This window comes from Sus scrofa, chromosome 6 (genome assembly GCF_054392235.1).
Source record: "Sus scrofa isolate SSC_HxYL_T2T_F1_AM1 chromosome 6, Sscrofa_HxYL_maternal_Yorkshire_Landrace_v2.0, whole genome shotgun sequence".
NCBI lineage: Eukaryota > Metazoa > Chordata > Mammalia > Artiodactyla > Suidae > Sus > Sus scrofa.
Window position 1 is genome coordinate 106242918 of NC_139388.1, and position 14580 is coordinate 106257497.

Here is a 14580-nt window from a genome sequence, read left to right on the forward strand (position 1 = left end):
AAAAGGCAAAAAGACAAAAAAAAAAAAAAAAAAAAAAAAAAGGTTAAGAAAAAAGCATCTGTGTGTGTAGACAGAGACCGAGAGAGAAAGAGAAGAAGGGAAAGCAAGAGAGAGAGGGAGGCAGAGGGCAAATGATTAAACACATAGGGGAAAATGTTAATTATTGGTAAATCTAGATAGAGGTAAAATGAACATAGGCATTCTTTTTACAAGTTACTAAAAAATGATAAATCAGAAAATTCCCATATATTTAGAAAAAAATTAAATTGATCACACTTGGATTATTAAATAACATGGGTCAGTAATGACATCATCCGTATTCAGCCCTTCTTCCCCCAGTGCAGGACAAAGCTTGACCTGGTCCTCTTTGCCCTGGAAGATGTCTAGAACTTTCTTTTGATTCAACCCTCCCACCTGAAAGAGGGCTGCTAACTCAGCTTTTCTCTTCAGAGCGCAGATGTAACAGAGAAGTCTCAGGGGGCTGTTTCTGAGGATACTGTTTGTCCCTTCTTCTGGAAAGTGAGAACAAACCTCTCCAGAAATTCACTCCACCAAGGGACTCCCCTGGCCCAGCACAACCAAAATGGGCAACAGGAAACATCCATAGCAAAGGCCGGATTCAATCTTGTATCAAAAAAAAAAAACAAAAAACCCAGGAGTTCCCGTCGTGGCTCAGTGGTTAACGAATCCGACTAGGAACCATGAGGTTGCAGGTTCGATCCCTGCCCTTGCTCAGTGGGTTAATGATCCGGCGTTGCCGCGAGCTGTAGTGTAGGTTGCAGATGTGGCTGGGATTCTGTGTTGGCTGTGTCTCTGGTATAGGCTGGTGGCTACAGCTCCGATTCGACCCCTAGCCTGGGAACCTCCATATGCCGTGGGAGCAGCCCCAAAAAAATGGCAAAAAGATAAAAATAAAAATAAAATAAAATAAAATCTTAAAAAAAAAAAAAAAAAAAAAAAAACAGAAGAGAGGAGTTCCTGACGTGGTGCAGCAGAAACAAATCTGACTAGGAATCATGAGGTTGCAGGTTTGATCCCTGGCCCTGCTCAGTGGGTTAAGGATCCAGCTTAGCTGTGAGCTGTGGTGTAGTTCGCAGACGCAGCTGGGATCCTGCATTGCTGCGGCTGTGGTGTAGGCCAGCAGCTGGAGTTCTGATTCCACCCCTAGCCTGGGAACCTCCATATGCCACAGGTGCGGCCCTAAAAAGACAAAAAAAAAAAAAAAAAAAGCAGAAAAGAGAAGTGAATTACCTTGTAAGCAAATCCCCCCGCCTTCCAATAAGCTTAACTCTGAAGATACAGAACTCCCCCATTTCTACTAAAGGAACTTCAATTTTTTTGTCTCAGTTTTACTACTACTAATTAAGAGATTATACAATGGCTCAAATGGAGCTTAATATAATTACAGTTCTTAGAGTAATGTTTTGTGTGTGTGTGTTGTCTTTCTTTTTAGGGCCGCACCCTCGGCAAATGGAAGTTCCCAGGATAGGGGTCATCAAATTGGAGCTGTAGCCACTGGCCTACACCACAGCCACAGCAACACAGGATCCAAGCCGTGTCTGGGACCTACACCACACCTCGCGGCAACGCCAGATCCTTAACCCACCAAGCAAGGCCAGGGATCAAACCCCCATCCTCATGGATACTAGTTGGGTTTGTTAACCACTGAGCCACAACGGGAACTCCAGAATAATGTTTTATAACTGATTATTTAAATGTGAATTGTATAAATGAATAGCTTCCATTTTATATTTGTAAGTAGTATAATTATAGTATGTTTGTTCTTAGCAAGACCCCTAAAATAATCTAGGAACATCGCAACAATATTTTTTTTTAATGTTTTTCTTTTTCTTTCCTTTTTTTTTTTTTTGTCTTTTTGCTATTTCTTTGGGCCACTTCTGTGGCATATGGAGGTTCCCAGGCTAGGGGTTGAATCGGAGCTGTAGCCACCGGCCTACGCCAGAGCCACAGCAACGCGGGATCCGAGCCGCGTCTGCAACCTACACCACAGCTCACAGCAACGCCGGATCGTTAACCCACTGAGCAAGGGCAGGGACCGAACCCGCAACCTCATGGTTCCTAGTCGGATTCGTTAACCACTGCGCCACGACGGGAACTCCGCAACAATATTTTTAAATTTACAAGATCACTAAAATTACTCAGAAACATAGTAATAATATTTTAGAACTTTTCTTCTAAAATAAGTTTGAGCCTTTTCTCTTTTGGTTTTATTGTTATTACTTAAGTGATTATACAGTGACTCCAATGAAAACTTCACAGGATCATAATTCTTAGGATAATGTTTTCTAAATATATATTCTATACATGTGAATCCTATCAGTAATTTTCCTTTTTTGACTTCCAGACAGTGTGTAGTATTTTTATTGTTGCTGTTTGACAAGTTCTTCTCAGAGCAATGCTTTGCTTCTTTGCTAATTTAGCAGTTTCCCTCCTTTCATTTCACTGCTGTAGTTAAGTCATCACCAAGTTGCCCAGATGGAACTTTGACCAGAACCATACTTCTTAGGATAGTGTTTGATAAATATATTTCTATTCCAAAGTACACTTCATGAGTAAAGTGTTAACTTTTATTTCTAGATAGTGAAAGGTAGTATTTCAGTTGATGATGGTGTCGGGGAAAATGTTCCCCGTAACCTGAACGCTGGGAAGAGTTTTACATGAGCAGTCTCGCCATTGGAGGTATTTCAGATTCCAAGGGCTGCATTTACGCTACTTCTGAGACATATATTTACATAAGTAAATGTGGGTTTAAAAGAAAAGACCCCTGATGGCTCTCGCTGTGCCTAGCATAAAATCCATAGTCCTCACTATGGTCCACAAAGCCCCACATGTGCTGAGCCCTGCTGTTCCACCGACCTATCTCATACCCACCAGGCTCTGGTCACTCTGTCCTCCCACAGAGCCTCCCACAGCTACCAAGCCCCTTCCACCCTTTCATTCATGCTCTTCCCCCTCTGCCTGAAATGCTACCCGCCCCCCCCACAAAAGATGCCCGTCTTCCCTCATCCTTCTGGTCTCCAGTGTGGTCTTTGGAGAAGCTTTCACTGAGGTCTCAGCCAGAAAGTGTTGCTCTTGTCCCTCTTTTGCATAGCATTCTAGGCTTTGTAACTTTATTGGTAGTAGCATGATCACAACGTGTAATTGCACAATTATTTCTGCCCTTCTGTTTGTGTGTATCCACACCTCCATATCATGAGGGATCAGATCTATTTCTTAATCATTTACGGCATCCAGTGTTTTCAGAACAGCAAAGGGAGGGTGCTTCTGGCATTTGGTGGGACATTGTTCTTATGCAGGTGTTCTAGGTTATGCAATAGCAAAGCATAGAACACAATCTCCCAGGGCTTCGCAAAGCAAACGTTTCTTTTTTTTTTTTTTTTTGTCTTTTGGTCTTTTGTTGTTGTTGTTGCTATTTCTTGGGCTGCTCCCGCGGCATATGGAGGTTCCCAGGCTAGGGGTTGAATCGGAGCTGTAGCCACCGGCCTACGCCAGAGCCACAGCAACGCGGGATCCGAGCCGCGTCTGCAACCTACACCACAGCTCACGGCAACGCCGGATCGTTAACCCACTGAGCAAGGGCAGGGACCGAACCCGCAACCTCATGGTTCCTAGTCGGATTCGTTAACCACTGCGCCACGACGGGAACTCCAGCAAAGCAAACGTTTCTTACTCAAGGGTTTGTGGATGAGCTGTCTCTTGCCTGGGCTTGGGTTTCAGGTCAGCTTCGTTCTCTACAGCCTGCTTGTCATTTGAGGGCCCAGGCAGAAGAGGCAGTGGCAAGCTGGGCCCAGTCTCCTCACAAGTCCCAGCAGGAGAGCAGAACACAGGTTGCTTCTCCAAGAGCCCCTTTTCTGCCTATGTTCCCTTTGTCAGAGGGCCCAAAATCAGTGTGATGGAGAAACGAACTCCACCCAAGTGACCTAACCTTACTAATGTCCCTTAGGGGCCACTGCAGGCCCTGGTACCCCAGCCTCCTGCCACAAGCCGCATATTCCAGGCCTCACAATCCTTGGAAGCAGATGCCACTCGGGAGGAGGCTGTGGGCATCCCAGGTGAAGAACCAGGTGTTCCCATCAGAGTTGTGGGACGAAAGTCCCACATAGAGTGACAGCATTCGTGGCAGGAGAGGCAGACTTCCTTCAGGGGCCTCGGGTCTGTGCGTTTCAGAAAGGTTCTGACCCCCGTCCCCATCGACCCCACAGTGTGTCCTTATAACTCCCTGTGGTACTGAGTTCTAGGTTGTCACTTATCTGTCAGCCAATGTCTATTGAGGGCCTAATGGATGCCGGGCAGCGCCAGGGGTAGGCCAGTGGTGCCAGGTCTGGGTCAGGCCCTTCTGCTGTAGCTTCCCACCCCTCCTTCCTCCATGCCATGGAGTTTCCCCCTTTCCTTTACACTCATCCCTGTAAAGGGAGAGACAGTCAGGCAGAGCCCAGGTGACTTGCGTGTAAAACAAATGAAAACGAGGTTGAACTGATGCAAAACCAAGATATCAGGGATCTGTGATTTAAGAAATGCATTCAAGTGCTTGAGGACTCTTCTGAACTGTTTTAATTGGATCAGATAAGTCAAATGCTGGGAAGACTTTACCCAGCCGTATGCAAAATGATAGTCTTTACAGAGTAGACAGATAATACATATATGCAGGATGAATGTATAAACCTATGCATTTAAGCGGTATGGGAGGAGTTCCCATTGTGGCTCAGCAGGTTAAGAACCAGATATAGTGTCCATGAGGATGCGGGTTCCATCCCTGGCTTCGCTCAGAGGGTTAAGGATCCGTCATTGCCTCGTGCTGCAGCATAGGTCACAGACAAGGCTTGGACCCCGCATTGCTGTGGCTGTGGTGCAGGCTGGCAGCTGCAACTCTGATTTAACCCCTAGCCCAGGCATTTCCATATGCTGCAGGTGCAGCTCTAAAAGAGAAAAGAAAGTGGTATAGGAGAAGGAGGGAATGGAAGCAGACCATGGACCGTAACTAAGAGCTGGCTATGTCCACACACGGCTAAATGAAATGACAACTTTATTGCTTGATAGCATAATCTTATGATATAGTACTATTGTTATCCCTCCCCAAAACACAAAACACAGACAGCGTTGAAATGTAATCTTAAAAGCTCTGTAAGAACAAACAGGCCCAGTGTGGTGGCAGAGGGAATGCGGCCACCTAGGTAGCAAGCATGAGCTTGAACTTGGTGGTTCCACTTCTGCCTCTGCTACTTAAATGCCCTATCCACGGAGACTTGACAGGTCACTTAACATTTACCTGAGCATCATTCCATTTAATCTTCACAACTCACTGTTCTTATCAGAGAATAAGAAGTCAAGTCTAAGGAAGTTATACGATGTACTCAATATTTGAATTGAGTATGACTCTAGAACTGGTTTATTCTATCCTGCTGTGTTCAGTAGACCTACTAACCCCTATGCTTTTGTGAACCTCAAAAAGGATGTGTATAAAAAGCACCTTTCAAAATGTTGAAACCAACCTCAATTAGACCTGCAAAATCACCTCAGACCATATAGAATTCCTTTGGAATTTAACACAATCATAATTTCTTAAAGGCATAGTATATACCTGTTACAAGCATTATCTCATGTAATCATCACATAAGCCCACGGGGACCGTTCTGCCTGCTGTAATTTCTAGATGTAAGTGACCAGTGTATTTGCGAAACGCTGTTAAGAGCAAGTGTGATAAAGTAGCTTGAGCGACTCTGTAGAGCTGCGGTGCTCTCTAGCTTCCTGGATGCAGGTGGGCAGAAAAGGCAGGAGTAGGAGGGAGTTCCCAGGTCCCACGCCAGGCAAAGTTCTTCACCTCGTCAGAGGGGACGCGAAGAGGCTTCACGAGCAGTGTAATCATTGCTTTAGCTGAACAGGGATGTAGGAACACCGCTAAGTTACTAGAGCTGCAAATGAAACCAAGTCCAGGCTCCCCAACTGCCGGGATGGGCTACAGCCTCCAGCCTCTGTGAATTTTCCCTTCGAGCGCCCGGGAACAAGCAGGAGTGTGGGCGCGCCTTGGCTGGATCCAAAGCTTTAGGGGTAATCCTTTTCTCCTGTGGGACTTGGGTCGCCTCTTACACTCCAAATGGAAGACGCCGCTTTTTGTATTTGTTCTGCAAACGTTTACCGAGCGCCTACCACTCCCCGATACGCAAAATGAGGCAGCGATACCGGCTAAGACCCAGCGCCCGAGAGCACGCGTCTCTCTGTCGCCCGTGCGCGCGGAAGGGAGGGTGCCCGGGGCGTCCCAGGCGAGCCCCGCAGCCGCGGCGCCGGGTCTGCGCGCGCCCGACGGTGGCACTGCCCACGCACATGCACACGCACGGGAGCGCCGGGCTCCCGCGTCCCCGGTGCCGTGCCGGCGCCTGGCGCGGGCGGGAGCTCGGGAGTCCGAGTGGGAGGCGGGAGCTGCAAGCGGGGCGGGTGCCCGCGAGCAGCGCTCGTGCATTTGCTCCTCAGCTCCCGGAGCCCCGCCCAGGCCCCGCCCACCTCTTCTCCCGCGCGCGGGCTCCGCGCGCCCCAAGCCGCGCGCGTGCGCGCGCGTGCGCAGGCCAGAACCCTTCGGGGGCGGCCCCGTAGACTTCAACGAAAGCGTCGCAAGGTCCCGGATTAACCCTTTCCCTGCTCGCCCATTTAGAGGCCCGGTCGGGTTCCGTGCCTGCGCAAGCCGGCCGCGCGCCTTCCCCCTGGCCCGCACCGCGCATGCACGGGAAGGGGGGGGTGCCGGTGGGGGTGTTCACGGCCGGCTAGACATTCTGTGCTCGTGCAGGAGGAGGGCTGCTACCATCAGGGACGTGCACGATTCCCCCCACCCCGCCCCCTCCCCAAACTCCAAAAAAAAAAAAAAAATCCAAAACACACTGCCACCCACCGTGCCCCCGCGCCCCGCGTCCATCCCGTCCCCGGCCTGCGTGCAGTGAGCGCGGGGAGCCCACGGCGAGTGTCTGTGGCTGTGCCAGGCTGCAGGTAAGCGCGGGCCGGGGGTGCGGAAGGGGCCCGGGCCGGCCGCGAGGCGGGCGCGGGGGCGCGGGGGCAGCCGGTTGCTGGCGCGGCGGGGCTGCCCGGAAGAAGCGCGTTCTCGCTGAGCTCTGGAGCACTAGTCAGCTCCAGGATGTGCGGTTGGCCCCGGCGGCGCGGCGCGAGCGGGGTCGGGCGTGGGGCCGGGGCGCTCCGGAGACCGCGCAGGCCGGCGAGCGGGTTTGGGCAGCGGCCGGGAGGCGGCGGCGGCAGCCCCGCGCGCGCGCTCACCGAGCCTCGGCGGCGGAGTTCATGGCCGCCCCCGCTCGCAGCGCCGCAGTGCACCGCGGTGGGGGTGGGGACGGCCCGGAGCCCGGCGCCGAGCGCGGCCCGCCGGGCGCCGCCCCTCCGCGCCGCGGGGCCCGCCGCGCCGCCCCCAGCCTCCCGTGGAGGAGGGGGCCGGGACCCCCGCGCTCGCACTCCCGGGAGCGCCCGCAGAGCTCGGGAAGCCGGCCGCGCGCCGCCCCCGCCCCCGGCCGCGGGAGGGCGGGGGAGGGCCCGGCGCGAGCCAGCCGGGGAGTGCGCGGGGCGCGAGCTCCGGGCTCGCGGGCGGAGCGGGGCGCGGCGCGGGGCTGCGGATCCCGGCCGCATGCCCGCTCCCGCTCCTGCTCCCTGCCGCGGGGGCCGCCGTGGGTCCTCCCTGTCGCTCTCGGAGCCACAGCCGTAGCCTGCGCTGAAAGCCTGAATCTGAAAGGGAAAGCGGCCCTTTCACCTCCCCGCTCCCCGGCCGGGAGCTTTTGTTCGGGAAGGAATGCAAATGGCTTTATCCTGTCCCCCACCTCCCGAGCCGAAAGAGAGGGGAGCGAGGCTTGGAGAGGCTCTGGAGGCGCCTTGGCTCTTGAGCTCCGTTCCCTGCTTCCTCCCCATCCTGAAGTTGCGAGCTTTCAACCGGGAAGTGGTGCCGCCGCCATTGTCGCAGCGGCCCCGGGGTCGGGGAGGCGGCCGCCGCCACTTATGTAAGTTCGGCTTTGCAGGAGCCCAGCGCCGGCTGTTTGTAGAATCGCAATAAAGAGGCAGCGTCGTCCTGGAGGTGTGGTTGGGGCTTACATCTTTCTCTCCACGTATAGGCAATGGGTATCTTTCAGTTTGACTCACCTGAAATTTGCAATGGGAACATGTCAACAGAAAAAAATGATCCTCAGAGATCTTGAAAGAGAGGAAGCCAAATAACACACTCCCCCCCCCCAAAAAAAACCCCAGCACGCTCAAATGTTGCCATGGGTACTGTACCGCCACTCCAGTGCCTGGTCCATGCACTTTTATCCCACAAGCCCTAGGGAGAGCTGCTGGCCGCATCTGTAGGAAGTGACCTGGTAGGAAGGTTTCACCTGGCTGACTTCCCTTGGGGGTGTCTACGGCTGGGGTGCATCCAGGAAACAGGCAGAGCTGGAAGCATCCTTAGAAATAATTTAGCCCAGTCCTCACACCTGGCAGATAAGAAAACAGCCTGCTACTCGAGGCAGCTAATTGGTGTTCTTGCTTTTCTGTGCAGGTAACTCTGGAGGGACTTCAGGACTTTGGTCCTGCCACACTAAAGTTTATGTGATCACCGTTCAGTAAAGGAGACTTCATGTTTTTCAGGATGTTGGTCTCCTGGATGCTTCCCCTCTGGTGAAAGTTCTTCGCATAAAGCTAGAATTCTTTGAGCTCCACTTTAGGGATAGAGGCAGAAACACCTGGATTTCTCAAATGTGGGCTTAAAGACCAGTGTACCTTAAGTGATGTGTTATACGTCATACAGAAGTGTGGAAAGAAGAAAGCAGCCACTGTTCCTCCTCCAGTGTTAACTGTTAGGTGTTCAACTTTGTTTATTAAAAAAAAATACACACAAACACAGACTCTATGTTTATAGGAGCCTAGAGAAAAATGTGGAAGGTATCCAGCAGGAAATGATGGGGGTAGGGGGCACTTACTGACTTTTACTCTATCTGTGTAGCAATCAGCATCCTTACAAATAGGGATGTGGACTTTGTGAGGGGCAATTCCTCAGTGGTTCTCCAAGTCATCCTTCCCATTCCGGGTGTGCACCACTCCCCCACTTCCAGGCTGCAAGTGCTACAGCTCTTACCTGTTCTTCATATCTGTTCAGAGCTGGACCCGATGCTGCCAGCCACCCTCTTCTCTGTTCCCAACCTGAAAATGTGTACAGGTGCCAGTGGCAGGACAAGAAAGGAAAGTTTATTTTTTTAAATCAATTCTTGAAAACATTCTTGTTTAGAATTTGGGATGGAGGAAGAGCCAACCTTACTCTTGTGTGTCCTTTTCTCTTGTAGGACCGGCGTGCCCCTGATCAGAGTTATTCTGATCTGAAGAATTTGGTGTTTAAAGCATTAAGATAATAGCCTGAGTTGTTCATGGTAACTATAACTTTGGATATTAAGCCTTGAAAATATAGTTTGGTATTATCTTGAAAAGCGCTCCCTCTCTCAACTATGTCTTAGCACTTCTGTTTCCTTAGCGGAGATATTTATTTCCTCATATTTATACTTAGTTGAATAAAGAAAACCAATGTTTTTGAAAAGAAAACATACAACACATTATTTTTTAAAAAGATCGCTTATTTAACAGATGCGTTTCGTGCCACTTTGAAAGTTCTTTTACTTGTCACATACTTGTAGCATTTGTCAGGTGCATCTGTGTTGATGACACTTTGATTTGGATGGCAAATAGATTGACATCCAGAGGGAATGAAGCTGCCCGTCGTTGACTTCCCCAATGTCATCTGATTCCCGAGGGTCATAGTAAACCTGAACCCTTGTTCAGAAGTGGCCCAAAACCAGTGTGGAAAAACTAGAAGACAACACTGAATGGAATATTCTGGCATTGATATCCCTCTCTAGTTCTGCAGCAGTGGTTTGTCTTCCGGCAAGGAAGTAGCATGCTGAGAGCTGCTAGTTATTTTACTGAACCATCCTCTGCATGAGAGTAGAGTAGACACAGCAGCCACACCAATCCATAGGACTGGTGGATTCTTACCGGAAACCTGTTTCATAAACCTTGAAGCTGAGTTATTTGTCCTTGCCTCTAATAGTTGTCAGGAAGCATGGGTTCCAGAGTTAGACTGCCTCGATTTGAACCTCGACACGCCACTCGATAACTAGATTGCCGAGCAGGTTCCTCAGCTCATCTGTACAATTGAGGGGTAGTGATACCTGTATGTCTCAAGGTCAATGCGTTTGTGGAGATCTGAAAAGGAAACCACGTAGTATAAGGCCAGGCATGCTCAGTAGAAGCTGCTGTTATTCTAAGTAGGCAGATGCTCAGGACACTGAAGATAAGAGAAGGAACAATATGGAAATCACTGAGTCGGGATCCGCCTTTTCTACTCACATTCTTGAACCACTCCCGACAGTGACTTTCTGAAATTATTAGGGACCTGAAATTGATCAGAAAATGAAAGTCTCCCTGTGTTTTCTGTAAGGAAAAGTATTGTTCCTAATTACCAAAGTTTCTTTTTAAACATTTTTTGTAGGAGTTTTTCATCAGTATGTCTGAAACCATTAAATATAATGACGATGATCATAAAACTCTGTTTCTGAAAACGCTAAATGAACAGCGCCTGGAAGGAGAATTTTGCGACATCGCCATCGTGGTTGAGGATGTGAAGTTCAGAGCACACAGGTGTGTCCTTGCCGCGTGCAGCACCTACTTTAAAAAGCTTTTCAAGAAGCTTGAGGTCGATAGCTCTTCAGTAATAGAGATAGATTTTCTTCGTTCTGATATATTTGAAGAGGTCCTGAATTACATGTACACAGCAAAGATTTCTGTAAAAAAAGAAGATGTTAACTTAATGATGTCGTCAGGTCAGATTCTTGGTATCCGCTTTTTGGATAAACTCTGCTCTCAGAAGCGGGATGTGTCTAGTCCGGATGAGAACAACGGCCAGTCCAAGAGCAAGTACTGCCTCAAGATCAATCGCCCCATTGGAGATACTGCTGACGCTCAGGACGACGACGTGGAGGAGATCGGAGACCAGGATGACAGCCCTTCCGACGACACGGTAGAAGGCACCCCCCCAAGTCAGGAGGACGGCAAGTCACCCACGACGACGCTCCGGGTCCAGGAGGCGATCCTGAAAGAACTGGGGAGCGAGGAGGTGCGGAAAGTCAATTGCTACGGCCAGGAAGTAGAATCCATGGAGACCCCCGAGTCCAAGGATCTGGGGTCCCAGACCCCGCAAGCCTTAACCTTTAATGATGGAATGAGCGAGGTGAAGGATGAACAGACCCCCGGCTGGACCACAGCCGCCAGTGACATGAAGTTCGAGTACTTGCTCTATGGCCACCACCGGGAGCAGATCGCCTGCCAGGCCTGCGGGAAGACCTTCTCGGACGAGGGCCGGTTGAGGAAGCACGAGAAGCTGCACACGGCCGACCGGCCCTTCGTCTGCGAGATGTGCACCAAGGGCTTCACCACGCAGGCCCACCTGAAGGAGCACCTGAAGATCCACACGGGCTACAAGCCCTACAGCTGTGAGGTGTGCGGCAAGTCGTTCATCCGCGCCCCGGACTTGAAGAAGCACGAGCGGGTCCACAGCAACGAGAGGCCCTTCGCCTGCCACATGTGCGACAAGGCCTTCAAACACAAGTCGCACCTCAAGGACCATGAGCGCAGGCACCGGGGCGAGAAGCCCTTCGTGTGCGGCTCCTGCACCAAGGCCTTCGCCAAGGCGTCCGATCTGAAACGGCATGAGAACAATATGCACAGCGAGCGGAAGCAGGTCACCCCCAGCGCCATCCAGAGCGAGACGGAGCAGCTGCAGGCAGCGGCCATGGCCGCGGAGGCCGAGCAGCAGCTGGAGACCATTGCCTGCAGCTGAGGCGGCCGGGATGCCAGGCCCGCCCCGCCACATCCCGCCTCCTGCCTCCCGGCGCAGGAACGCCAGCCGCTGCGGTCGGTGCGAACTTGCCAGGCATCGCACTCGCAGGACTTAAGGCTGTGCCTGGTTGTGTGTTTTTAAAACTTTGCAAGGAAATTCCGCTCCTTGGTTCTGACCACACAGTTTCACTGTCCGGTCTGGTGTCCAGTATTAATGTTGCCAGTAAGCACCAACCCCCCCGCCCCGTCCTCTTTTTTATGATTTCTGATTTTCATTTGCGGACTCCCGTGTCCCGTTCAGAAGTGAGAGACTTCTATCCCTTTTTTCTTAAATTCCCCTTTACGCTTGTTGCACCAGTGCGTGCACTGCACAGAGTGATAATCAAGTAAATTGATTTCCTGATCATCACCATTCTGTGTGACTTAGGGTCACATCGGCATTTTTTAAGAACTTTGGGCAAAGTACTTGGTGTAGACGCAGAAAATACTGGTGGGTGGTTGACCAGGAACCCTGCCTATTCATGCAAACAAGTGCTGGAAATGCAGAATGGTCTCAGATTTCTATATTTGGTTTGTTACTTTTCTATCACTGTTTTTCATGGGTTTTGTGGACAAATAATGGTTGTTTGCAGAAGTGTTTCTTCATCCCTTTTGATTGCCCATACCTACTCCAGACATGTCGTCACACGTCCCCAAGGCTGAGCATACCCACAGGCATGTGGGTGGTCTGAGGGCTGAGTTTTTTTCATTCCTCTTATTTTGGGCATTGCCAGTCTGCAGCCGCTGGGGTTGGTGGGATGGACCAGTGGTGAGAGGGTTAGAAAGGGGAGTGTCAGAATCTGGCTCTCAGAGACCAGGTTTGCACATTTGCAACAAATTCCAGGATTTCCTAGATCAGAATGATTCCTAAGTGATTTTGAAATTGGGTTTTTATTTAGGGTCAAAATTAGGACAAGAACGGGTATGCCTCTTTGGATACGTTTGTGTAGCCTAAAAGAATGCAATTCAGCTTTGGGGCTCTCCGTAGCACGTGATTTACCCATAAAGGAGATGCAATGTCCTTCCTTAAATTAACACGTTTAAAATCTTTTAAGTGTGTAAATAGTACAGAAGCGTTGGTCTTGTGTATCTCAAGTACAAGTAGACAGCTGCACTTTTTTTTTGCACATTGGATTAAAGTAACTTCCATCAGCAACAAACATCAGTCTGTTTTTAACCAATATTAAAGATTGTCAGACCAAATGTTTATGTTCTTGAAGTATATTTCCTCACTGGTTACAGTTTTAAGTAGAAGTTGACTGCCTTTTCATAGCCGTAAACAGAATTATAAGTGCTGTTCCAATTCTGGTGTAAGAAATTTCTTTTTGAACATTTTTTTAAGGAATATATTGAAATACCAACAATAGTTTGCATTTTATGTTCTGTAATAAAATAGTAGTCAGTTATTTGGAATGTACCATTTTAGAAAGATGTCCATTTTATAAATTTATTTTCAGTTGCTAGGATTTTTTTTTTTTAACCATACATTAAAGTCATGTCATTTCCTAGCTCGTTGCATTAACACCTGTAATTATTACTGTGAGGGAAATGTTATTTTTTAAATTGGTGTATATGTTTTGCCCAGGATTGTAGGATAAAGATGTTACCTTTTTAAGACACTTATTTATTGGTAAATGTTTAATTTAGTTTAAAATTAATTTAATTTCTTTTCTTAAAAGTTGATTATTTTGTCCTAAAAGTAGTCCTGTCACTGTGTGTTTATATACTATTAGTAGAAGGGGAACCAATGGCTGTTCCAAGGCTGTTTTAACCAAAGCAAAGGAAACGTAATTGAACATCTTGTTGATAGCTACTTCAGCAAATCATTCTGGGGGCCTTCGTTTTTTGTATATAAAAGAAAATATACTTCTATCATTCTTGTTTTCATTTTTTTTCCTAGCAGCCTTTTTCACACACCCAAGTTTCTACCAAAGTGCGCTTTCTGTACTATTCCGGTCATGGTTTTACAGAGTTGCAAGTTCACCGTGTGCATTAGTCCTCATTGAAATCTAATCGCCATCCTGGTGGTTACCACAAGAGAGACAGCTTAATTTTCAGCACTTTACTGGCATCATGTGAAAGTCTATCATCTGTCCTGTTTTGCATGAGAAATGTATTTGTGTTGTAATTTCTGCCACCAGTACTGGGTTCCTCCGTGTTAGGGGTGCATGTTTTCATTGTGTTCTTGGCAATAGCAAGGTCATGATGTGGCAGCTTTCTGGTCTCTTCATCATTAAGCCTGCCTGTCTTCCCACCCGGCTGGCCTTCGTGTCCCCTGGATGACGAAGCCTTTGTGACCAGCCGTTCAAGGGGACCTCCCACCCTCCCATCACAGCGGGATCATTCTGGAATGTGCTTACACTGAATCTGCATTGTGAGAGGGAAGGACATTCTAATGCCAACATTACTACCTTTTTATATAAAAACCAGCGGCTTTTTTCCTGTTTATCCAGAGAGAATGTCTGCAAACTTTATTTTAGGTTTTATGCTAACTTGCATGACATTGGCAAGGATTGAGGAAGGGAATTTTGGGAAGTCTAAAATTTAGGCAGCCTGCCTGCTAATTAACTTGATCACAAGTTTAGAAATTACAGAGGTCATCATCAAGTGAGGAAAAAGAGAAAAGACGGTGATGAGAGAGTGAAGCAAGTTGATGTAGTGTCCAGTTTATTGCCTTAT

The 14580-nt window shown here is 49.0% G+C and overlaps 1 protein-coding gene across 2 annotated transcripts; it reads left to right on the plus strand.

Annotated features, from left to right (window-relative positions):
* Window positions 1-6749: 6749 nt before the first annotated feature.
* ZBTB14 (zinc finger and BTB domain containing 14) lies at window positions 6750-13773 on the plus strand. Of its 2 annotated transcripts, none has more exons than XM_021096128.2 (3): window positions 6750-6993; window positions 9318-9401; window positions 10517-13773. In XM_021096128.2, the coding sequence occupies exons 2-3, from the start codon at window positions 9399-9401 to the stop codon at window positions 11861-11863; spliced, it is 1350 nt and encodes a 449-aa protein (XP_020951787.1). In that variant the 5' UTR covers window positions 6750-6993; window positions 9318-9398; the 3' UTR covers window positions 11864-13773. The 2 variants fall into 2 exon arrangements, with proteins under 2 accessions (XP_020951787.1, XP_084820411.1); XM_084964285.1 differs by lacking the exon at window positions 6750-6993 and adding an exon at window positions 9197-9214 and having other exon boundaries at window positions 9316-9401.
* The last annotated feature ends 807 nt before the right edge of the window (window positions 13774-14580 follow it).